Source organism: Falco peregrinus, chromosome 7 (assembly GCF_023634155.1).
Source record: "Falco peregrinus isolate bFalPer1 chromosome 7, bFalPer1.pri, whole genome shotgun sequence".
Classification (NCBI taxonomy): Eukaryota; Metazoa; Chordata; class Aves; order Falconiformes; family Falconidae; genus Falco; species Falco peregrinus.
In genome coordinates this window covers 41,856,032-41,867,208 of record NC_073727.1, presented here as the reverse complement: position 1 = coordinate 41,867,208, position 11,177 = coordinate 41,856,032, and the positions used below count along the sequence as shown (strand labels likewise).

Here is an 11,177-nt window from a genome sequence, read left to right as displayed (position 1 = left end):
CACACACAAGTTTTACATTAAAATATTTTATTACAATACAGACAACTGGGCTCAAAATTAATACAAATTAAGATAAAATATTTACAAGTTAATGTGTACAGTGTGGCTGTTTGAACAGCATAAACAAGAGAACTTCTAAAAATCCACATTCCTTTAGTATTAAGTGACAGAGAGAGCACACAGCCCCCAGCTTGTACAAGAGGAACGTGCATCAGTTGGCAAAGGCTTTCTGAAGAAAGAGACACTCATTGGAATAACATTTGTAAAATTAAGGAAAAAAAAAGTTTTCCTTTATAAAAAGAAAAATCTGAAAGAAGCTTTACTGCATTTTGCTACTCTGTGCTATTCTTAGATCACCAGCATTAGTTTTTTCCAAAACTTACATGCTCCAGGCAAACAAATGGGCTTTTTTACTAACTTGTTGTAATACTGCCATCAGATGCCTTTCAGATGCAATAAAAACAATCAAATGAATTATGGAAGACTTTAACCACTTTTTTAATAGAAAAGTCTTTACATACAATGATTCTTTCAACAAGAATATTTGTAATAGGCGTTTGAAACAGAATTCTATCAGAACAAATATGGGCTCACTGCCACTTTTTTCAGAATGTTCTTTCTGCTGGTCTACCACTCCTACATCATTATAAAATTAACCCAAGCTTCATCAGTAGTCACAAGGGATTTGTTATAAATACACGATCTATTTCTATAAATGTACAGGTCACTTCTCTAGCTGCTGAGGGGTACTAAAAGCTTCATAAACATTAGCAGCAAAATCTTTCACTTGTTCCATCATCAACAGGTCCTGGAAGAAATTTTAAAAGTTTGCTTAATCCAATACACCCACCATGATTCTGACTTTGCTGCAGTACATAATTCATCATGAGAAAAGCACCTGGCACTCCCACAGAGCTTGAACTTGAATTTCTTGCTTTGGAAAGGTTTATGAGCAGAACTGCAAGCAGCACCAAGTCAAGAGACCTTTTTGTGCTTCTGCACAGTTTAGCAGAGGAAAGAAATTCTAGATATAGCATTTTTGGAAGATAGAAATTAACAGAAAGTTTAAGTTATGCCAATTGTTTCTCCTTTTTCTTTTAAAGCCCTTAAAATTAAACAGAATGAAGTATATTATTAAAATTAAATATACAATATTCATTTCAAAATTTTACTTGGGATATTTTAAATAAGCAAGATTCTTACCTGAACGAAGTGACTGGGTGTTTCACTGCATACTGAATGGATCTGTCCATTTATTATTGGAATTATCTTGGCTAAAGGAAGACTGACACTGGAAAGACTAGAAAAGAAGCAAAAAATACTGATCTAGACCTGCTCTGACATTAGTAAAGCTGCTAAGCTGTGATTATTACAGTTCTCAATAATTGCTACTTCAAAAGTAAAGAGTCAAAAGACTGCAAACCAAAATGTACAGATAAGTATTTTTTTTCCCTAGCAAGCCTTTCATTTAATATAGAGAAGTACCAAAGCAAATTTCAATTGGTGTTCCTATTACACAGTTCGACACTTGCTTCTCACGCAAGAGAAACATAGTTTAGCCAGAGTCTTTCCATGTGTGTATGTAAACAGTTGTTAGAAGTGCTGGTCTACAATCTCACACAATTTCAGACCCTAAACTAGGCTTAGGACAGGCAGCCAAACTACAGCCTTTGGGATATTTTAAGTGATGTAAATAGTACGTATTTAAATAAAAACATTACTCGCTGAGAACCATCAGTTATTAAAATATCATACATAAAACCAGTTAGTAGTATTCAAGGGTTTAATTTTAATATTTCAGCAATCATATTGCAAGGATTTGAATTCAGCTTTTGGATTTTTAACATTCTCTCTGCACCATTTAAAACCAAAGTTAACTTCAAAATAAAAGCTGTTTTTAAACTGTCTTCCAGGAAAAGGCAGAAGATCCTGATTGTTAATACCTTTTTTTTCAGCATACCAGTGAAGAAAGCTCTGTAGGCCCTCTGGCTACATCTGTTTGGAGAATCACAGTAAAACCCACCTTCCCTGAAAACTAGTCACTGACAGTCAGGGGTGTACAGCGCTTATCTGCTAACTGTAGGGGAATGGCATCTTTATCACAGCCTCACACGGCAGGCACTGCAGCACATACTCCCGTAGTCACCATCCGTGGGGTAAACCCTCCTTAGCTAGAAAGGCAGTCTGCTTGTACAGTGTTCAGGCAAGGAGTGGAAGTATAGGTCTTCTGATTTCTACTTTTAGATCTCCAAGTAACGGTGGGAAAGACACCTCGTGTAAATTCTAGCAATTTCATGGGTGGAAAGAAACGTGCAATACTCCTAGCTGTCTACTTGACCAGTGAGGAAACCTCATTCATTCTTGAAGAGCAAGAAGCAGAATTATTTCCAGCATGAGAACTTCAAGTAGGCAGGAAAATCAATTGCCTTTTTTGGAATTCACTATGAACCCAAAGCATTATTCACATGAGAACCACAACAAAAGAAAACACTTACCTATTTACAGAGCCATTCTGAGAGAGGTCCTGTTCAGTAGGTCTAAAAAACTCTGCCATATTGTCTAATAGTCGACTGAATCCTCTATTTAAACATGTGCTCAAAACTGTACTGAAGTCTGGACTGGAAAAAAAAAAAAGTTTGATCGCTGGGATTTATTTTTTCCAACTAAAACCCCCGGCAAGTATTCAGTGCTACAGATGTCCCTCTCATACAGGAAGATGTATGACCCAGACAAAAGGCCATTGGTATAGCCACCTCAAGAAAGACCACCTCCCCAGTAACTCCACAGCAAACCAATGAACAACCTAAACTCCACCCTAAGGTTACTAAAACCCAGATAAACCCAAAACATGCCTCACTTTCTTATGAAGTAATGACATAGAAGGGGCTTATCCTTAAAATACCCCAGGTCTCCAGCAGCTAAGTTGTACAAGTAGTTGGGTATTTGGCTCAGTTCCCTCATATTCAGCATTTATTACAGAAGCCTCACTTCAGTAGCTCTCTGGTAAAAGGATGCATACAACCACTCTCAAAACCATGCATTAAAAATCAATTCTGGTAAGTCAAAACTGGCGTTCATTTTATCAAAGCAAGTAAATCCAATAAAATGACTCTCACTTCACCCTGCTTTAGCAGAAGAGTACTCCTTTGTTCCTGCATAACTACAGAAAAGGTGAGGAAGAGATAAGGGGGTCTGACTGGGAAGGACATCCTGGTCATCTCATTAAGGCACGATTATTTCTTACACATAAGTTTCAGAGCTCTCAGATTTTGAAAATCCCAGTCTACAATTAGTGAATATAAAAATTTTATGCAGCAGAGTGGTCATATTTCACAAATGAAAGTTGTCAGCTTTTACATGAAAATAATTGTCTTACATAAACAATACTTGTGAGGAGCTTAATATGAATACAGGATACTTCTGTATACCTTTCTAGCATATCTCTAGTTTCATTAAGTAATTTAATTGTAGCGATGTCTCTTTCTGTGAGTCCACAGGCCTAGAAAAAGCAAATACAGGAACTATTTAGTAAGAAATCCATTGGCAATCATAAGAATAAGAGTAGAAATAGAAGAGTTTTGTACCATGAAATTAAGATGTGTAGGTCAAATCTATTTAAAAGAAAAGATCTAGTGTTGTAAATCTGATTCTTTTTGATCGGTGTTCTAATTTTCCTTTTAAATGGTCACTGTAGGATATTTTTTTTTTTACCACAACCAGTATTAGCAGGAAACACCATACTGAGCAAAGTATTTTTTCCACTTCTGACCTCCAAAACTGAAATAAACTGCCTATCATCTTAAGTTAAAGGGTCAAGTGCAAGCAGTTGCACACTGAAGCCTAACATTCTTCTTTGTACTACTGTAATACCAAGTTAAGAATGACTTTTCTCCAGCCTGTGGTATGGATGGAGACAAATACCTTTAGAAAATTTAGGAAATTAATGTTACAACTGGGATTAGATTTTTCTAATTTGGGGATGGAATCAAGAAAGATCCCTTTCTCTTGATTTCTGTTCATTTTCCAGCCCAAAGCAACAAAGGACTTCAGCACACCGTCACCTTCTTGTGCATCAGCCAGAACACCACAGCTCCCCATGATCTTTGCTGGTACACAAGTACAAGGTAACACAATTTAGCTTAGGGCTGAGTTAAGCTGCATTGTGTTACAGCATGTATCACAGGCTAGAAGCAGTAACTGGGCTGTGTTTCCACGCTCAAAGCTGACATTCTGAGGATGACACTTGTTTTCAATCAAATCTGCAGTAAGTACAACTTTAATTTGCCTAAAGAGATAATTGATTTATGATGGAAGAGGCATCACCATTTCTTAAACACACAGATGCCACAGGCCAACTGGAGGACTGTTATGCATTGTTCCTTCCCCAGAACAAACAAACAAAAAACACAGAATGGAAAAAGGTAGATGAAAGAAACTGCCAGAAGTACCTGGGTAGCCAAGGGGTTTTCTTCATCCGGCATCAGATAATGGCATAAGGGAGAGTAAGATGCAACCTGATTTGAATCTTTATGTTCCACTACTTTCCTGATATCTTTAAGTTTCTGTTCCAGCTCCAGAAGAGACAGGGTGTGCTTAAGGGAAATACTGGAAAGGAGAAAGACTACAGTGTTGACTGCAAAAGGAGTAATGGCACTTTCTCCTCCTCCTGATAACACATTAACAAGTAATGGGATCCCAATCTGCTATATTGGTTTGCACTGGCAGACATAGCCTGCTATAGTAAAACCATTGTTTTGGAAAAAGTCAGTATGCTTTACTTTCTCCTCGCCCCATTTTTTTTTTTTTTCCTAATAAAACTCATTGTTTTGGGAACAGTGATGACAGTAAAAGTTAAAAGCTAACCACAGAGAAATACAGACTCTTACCTTCCAAAAACTTTATGCACAGCTTGTTTAACAATAGTTATTAACTCAGTCAGTCCTAGAAGGAGGAAAGTGTCAAAATTAATCTAATTATTTGCTCAAATCTAGAAAAAAGTAGAATTATATAAGCGTAGTTAGTTCATAGTAAGCACCATACCATCTCCTAAAAGGTGCTGAATACTTGATAAATATTGCTGCTGAACTTCAGGAGGAGCTAGTGGTGTCTGTGGGGAAAACAAATCCAACAGTTCTGTGACATGTCAACAGTAGAGAACAATGCAAAAATAATTTTAAACCCACTGTGATCAATTTCCTTAATCTTTTTAATACCCTGCAACAGATGAATTCTCCCATTCTCGTGCAATTCTGTAACTTCTGACTCTCTTCCTGCCATTGACCCATGGATCTTTCACAAGTCCTCTGGTATTCTTCTCTTCAATACTATACAGATCCCTCTTCCATCTTCAGTGGCACAGTAAAACCTTTCACTTTTCATTCGTGTATAGGAAAGCCTCTTAAAAAACTGCATTGCAGGTGAAACTAGACCCTCCACCTCTCCAAAAATTAAACCCAGTGGAATAGAGTATCTATGCTTAACCCTAACAAAAGCTTTTCTGATAGAAAAGAAGCTTTCAGGAACTGAGATAGGATGTCAGTTTACTCCACCAGAGTGCCTCAGAGATGGCCCTGTCAACCCACTTCTCTGCTGGAAAAAAATAACAGAAAGGAAACACATTTCTAGTCCAAACTCATCTTGCCCCTTTTTTTTAAAAAAAAAAAAAAAGCAAAAAAAAAGCAAAAAAAAAAGCTTTTTCAGGTTTTACAAAGTGAAGCACAACCTCCATCCATCAGCCCTGGCCTCCCTAATGAAAACTTTTCTTAGACCTGCCTTGACATGCTGTTCCTTGACTTTCAGCAGGAGCTATCACAGGGCGGCACATGAGAACTAATCGAAGTTTGTATCCATTAATTTTAGATAAGCCAGCCAACAATTTGCAGATCTTGCCCTCTACAATAGGTACTTGCTTACTGTGGGACTGACCTATTTTTATTGAGCTGTGATAGATATACTATAATGAACAAAAACCAAGTCTTCTACCTCCTTTGGCCCCACCAACAGACATTTAGGTAGGTGGCCTTTTGGAGTTAAACAAAATAGTCAAAATTTCAAAAGTAACATTTTTCTCCTTTAATCCTAAGAAAATGTAACTGGGGGAATGAATGTATGTGCTAGGAAGACCTAAACATTTATATACATTTGAATACATATCTTGGATCACTCACACAGTATTACTGTTTCACAAAAAATTAAAGCAAAGGAACTATGTTATGGTAGTGTTTAGATACGAGGTAACCTTTTTTGAGCAATACAAATGCCGACAAAAGGTATTCTTCAATATTGCTAGTATTCTGTTAAGCAATAGTATCACCAAATCACCCAAATTTAGAGGCTATTAAAACACATCAATATATCTTACTTCCAGCAATGCTTCCACATCTCCCACTCTTACAAGAACCCTTGGTTTCATTCTAATACTCCTGAGCTATGCCCTTTTTATCTTTCACTTTCAAGGAAGTGGAAGTTCTGCCTTTGAAACAAAACAAGAAACTTACTGTGCCATTTTTGCAGAGTGCAGCATTATCTAGGTAGATGTAACCGCCAATAATATTTAACTGGACTCGCAAAAGAACTACTAGCATACAGGTACTATATACAGCTACGATGCTTCTTGTGAAACCTTGAAAAGAGACAACAAAATAACATCAAAGTCAAAGAAATAAGGGAGAGTCAAGGAAAGAGAGTGCTCTCCAAGATTCAAGTGCTGCTGATTTTTGAATAGTCACATTGCTCTCATTGGTTGTCATAGCCTGTTTCCACAACACATACCCAAGATGGTCATAAGTCTAGTATGTGCTGGAGCTACACCTAAAGCGTCCCATTTAAAGTCCTATTTTGCATCTTACACAAGTTATTTTGGGAAAAAAAATAAAAATTATACAAGTTGTTCCAGAAGGAAAATGGATGTATTGTCAAGTTATCGTTATTCATTATGCCAGAAAATACCCACGGTATGTTAGCCCTCACCACGCAACTAAGACACAGAACGTCGAACAGCAGCGTGGGAACAAAAAGTTACCTAAGGCAGGAGCAGCTAATACCTAAAGGAGGTAAGTTAAAATGAGCATCAGCTACCAGCCACTAGGCAGCATAGGATGTGTGGAAGAAGTGACATGAATAAATACAGATGAATATTGAGCAGCAAGGACACAGGAAGAAAGGAGCCAAATCAGATGTAGGATCTGTAAAGGTTTTATGAAAAGGAGAAACAAAACCAAAAGGAAGAAAAGACAAAACCAGCGAGGTAGTAGAGATAACAAATGGTACCAAGGAATAAAAAATAGTAAAAAAATCTCAGTAATATTCACTACATAATTGGCTGACTTCACTGTTCTTCCTTCCCTTCCACTGCTTCCATCAGCCAATAAATAATAATTAAAAAAAAAAAAAGAGATGAACCAAAGAGTTCATAACCACTGCTATGGTGGTTCTCTCCAACAGGCTTGAAAAGAGGAGATTGCTGGCCATGTAAGGGCTCGCCTACATTTCTGATTGATGTTTTCTGTTAGGTTCAGCATGGAACTTTCTGAAAAACTAGTCTGAATTTTCTGTGATGGCATAGAAATTTTTCACAAAGTTTTCTTTACTGGGGTTACATGAAGGCCAATAAAATTTTTCACCTTTGTCTCTGAACTTCCAACTTCCCCTGGGGCTAAGAAAAATTCCTTCATGAGGAGCTTTTGAGAGGGGGGGCACGGAGGAAGTTTGCCATGTCGTGTGTTACACTATCTTAATACCTACTGAAACAACAACCTAGCATAAACATTTTAAAGGGTGTGCAAGACATTTTGAATTTATGCTAAATATTATGCAGATGGAATCTTTCATTTCCACTTACTTATTATCTTTAAATCCTCCCATATTTCTAACTTGTTTGCTGGCCTGTAGGAAACATAAATGGAAACATTAAACATTAAAAAGTATATATTCCTTAGAAATTCATATATTAAATGAAATAGCAGTGCTCTAAGGTGAGCTCATTTAACTACTATACTTGTTCAGACCAGACTCATGTCTACATTGATTTGTCTCATTCAAGAAAGCAGTATATAAACAATACACTATGAAGTTGCAGAAAAGATACTCAAACTTCAATGTATAAATGGAGTATTTAGCGATGTCAATCATACACTTATATTACCAATTTTGAGTGGCTACGTGAAGCAGTCAGGAAAAGCCCACTGATGGTACAAAGTGGTCTTTTCTGGGGCCTCAATCCTGTATCCATTTAACATATATCTCAGTTCAGTAGGGCTTCCTGGGTCCACTTTTGCATACTAAGCACAGGATCAGAATTTCTGTATCCTACCTTCTTGCAAGATTTACCATTGCCTGACTGAGTTTTAAAGTTTAGATTTAATCACAAAAACCCAAAGAGATCATGACCATCTGTGGAAAAGTTTTGCGCCATGCACACAAATGCAAGTTGATCTTTCTGCATTTGTTGAGGTGTGTTTACTTTTCTGACCTGACCGATTCCTAGAAGTTTACGTATTCTGCAGTCAAAAGAGCAACACTGTAGATTTTACAGATACACCCGAACTGCCTGTGGTACACCGCAGATTTATAACTACTATCCAGAGGTAATGTTAGCCACACAGCAGCAGCAGCAGTGATAAGAGCACGCTAACCATCCCCAAAGTGTCATCATTCTTCTTGCCTTTTAAGCAGCGTCAATAAAGATTGCCTACTGTATATCTATATCATGAAAGACATATATTGTGAAAGCCACTTAGAGAAACATTTGGTAATTTCTTAGGATCAGAATTAACACTTCAATATTGATGACAGATAGTTTAGATTAACCTAGACTTTACATTTTGTAGATTTACATTTACATTACAAAAAGACCTAGTTTTATATTAAAAAAATACACTTTTCACCAGAAATAATTTTTCTTTACAGGCACAACACATGCGCTTTGGCATTACTTTGACCATTATTTAAGCTCACTGCTATCAAATAATGTAAATCAACTGATACAATAAACAACTAAGTCTACAACTCCAAAAAGCAAAGAGACAGATTAAAGAAAGGATAGCTGGAAGAAATACAGGGACCATGGCACATACAAAACCAGTTTATACACTTTTTTTTTTGCAATCTAGATCTACAGTTTTAAAAGCTATTCTAAACCAAAACAAAGGGAAGACTGTTAAAAAAGTACAGTAATATTTCTATAGATAAGACGTGTAACAGGACTCAAAACCACATTTATTACTGAGTGGTAAGTTTTCCATGCCAACTGAAGAGAGAAAGAGAAGCCAATACATCAACGTCAGCCGACTATATTTGCACCTATTACGTCAAAACATTTTCTAGAGCTCATGCTTACAAAGTTTCTCCTCACAACACAAAGCAACAGCCAGGTAACAGCTCAAGTCTGCCAGTATTAAGCCTAACAATGGAAATGGATTTTTCAGTCTTCATCTGCTGCAATTTACTCAAGACACAGCTGCTACTCAAAACTCAACTCTTATTTCACGTTTATTTATTTGGAAAACCATTACCTGCTATGGAAGCAAAAAGCAATGCAAACAAAACACCAGAGGTTTGGAATAAGCTAAGTGCTGAATAGGTGGGAGGTAGGCAACACCTGCAAGGCTACAGCAGCAGGTACTTCACCTTATATCATTGAATCATATTCCTTTGAAAAGAGGACAAAGTAAGAACATCTGCGGTCTTGTGTGCCTCTCCCTCTTTAAAAATTTCTCTGGAAGACTGAAGATTTCAGCTGGCTTACACCCCCAACCTACCACTGGCTGCCCCAAATTACTAAAACGATATTAAAAGGGTTTGAATTTAAGCAAGTGAATGGATTTTAAGTTAAAGGAGTTTACCTATGCCATAACACGATCTGTAACATATGGTAACATAGATTTGTAACATGTTAAGCCATAACACAGACTGTGTGAGAAGGAAAACACGTCTTCAGGGACATTAAGAAAGGTCAGTCTCCACATCTACTCTACTGTATATTCAACAACGGCACTCAAAGGTCCAGAGCCATTTGATCAATCTTCTCAAATGGAAGTTAAACAAATCTGTAGCGTAAGAATGCAGAGCTTCTTCAAAGAATTACTTCGAAGTGGCATGAGTCCTGATGGCTGATTCCATGATCCATGTCTTCCCAACCCCTTCTCTACCTTTTCAGTTCAAAATGTTCAAGCATCTAGTTAAAACTTGCTCAGCATAAGTCAAAAAAGGAAGCATTAAGACATAACTCCACTGTGGACATCAATGCTTACAGGACATTGCTGTAACCAGCATTTAAAAAAATCTTTGTTTTCAAAAATGCATAATAATACTATCAAAGTCTCAACTCTATTTTCACTGGAATTATTGGAATTCAGCAAGTGTCACCATACCTGTAAACTGTTTCAACAGGCGAACAAGTTAGACACACCAGATGTATTACGACAAAAGAACACAGACTACAGAGAACAAACTAAGGCATTGTATGTCTTCATAGGATTCAAAGATTACAGGCTGTTATAGCTGCACAGTCCAGAAGACAAATCTGGTGATCCGCAAGATCTCCTGTCCATTCAGGTTAATTTTGTGCTGAGTAAAACTCTTATTATGAAAAAGATATTAAGTATTCCCTTAAAATTAACTTTTCCTAATTTTTGTTGTTTAGAGTAAATAATATTAAATTACAATCACAAATTCTCAGATAATCTATTACAAAAACATTGTTCAGGCTGTAATCCCCACTTGAAATAGCACATTCTGTTGCCTTGTGGGAGCTTTTTGACTGAAAAAAAGACAATGACTGGATAGGTAATCTACTAAATGCTGGACAGCTGAAGTTATAGTTATATAAATAAGCTAGTGGGAGGTAAACTAGAAAGGCAGTCTAGAGTGAGTCAGAAACCCTGTGTTAACTGCCTACATAACACTTCTACTCCATGCCAAATGCCAAGTAACTTACTCTACTTTCAAGGTATGCTATCACGCACTTTATTTATTTAAAAATATGTTATTTGTTCCTGCAGTTGTAAGGAAACCAAAGGTGTTTTCTGACAGGGAACTGTTCCTCTTAATGTACGACAAGCCCCTATTTGTTCAACTTCAAAAAAAAAAGAAAAAAAAAGTATTGCTTCTCACAGATTACATCCATTTGCAATCTCATCTTGGATACTTTCTACTGCTACTCACACCCAACCTTGATA

General features: G+C 36.9%; 1 protein-coding gene and 1 long non-coding RNA gene across 2 annotated transcripts in view; one reads left to right on the top strand and one right to left on the bottom strand.

Moving 5' to 3' along the window:
- Nucleotides 1-10: 10 nt before the first annotated feature.
- Nucleotides 11-11,177, bottom strand: part of PEX3 (peroxisomal biogenesis factor 3) — a 19,744-nt gene continuing 8,577 nt past the window's right edge. The window contains exons 4-12 of the mRNA XM_055811273.1: nucleotides 7,841-7,884; nucleotides 6,498-6,622; nucleotides 5,041-5,107; nucleotides 4,887-4,941; nucleotides 4,449-4,605; nucleotides 3,429-3,499; nucleotides 2,496-2,618; nucleotides 1,204-1,300; nucleotides 11-808 (exon numbers count right to left, since the gene is read on the bottom strand). Of these exons, the coding sequence (XP_055667248.1) occupies nucleotides 725-808; nucleotides 1,204-1,300; nucleotides 2,496-2,618; nucleotides 3,429-3,499; nucleotides 4,449-4,605; nucleotides 4,887-4,941; nucleotides 5,041-5,107; nucleotides 6,498-6,622; nucleotides 7,841-7,884 (823 nt within the window). The 3' untranslated portion in view covers nucleotides 11-724. The remainder of the gene's footprint in view (nucleotides 809-1,203; nucleotides 1,301-2,495; nucleotides 2,619-3,428; nucleotides 3,500-4,448; nucleotides 4,606-4,886; nucleotides 4,942-5,040; nucleotides 5,108-6,497; nucleotides 6,623-7,840; nucleotides 7,885-11,177) is intronic.
- LOC129784951 (uncharacterized) lies at nucleotides 6,630-10,843 on the top strand. The gene is made up of 2 exons (XR_008748264.1): nucleotides 6,630-7,052; nucleotides 8,908-10,843. It is a non-coding gene; the product is annotated as an uncharacterized LOC129784951 (long non-coding RNA).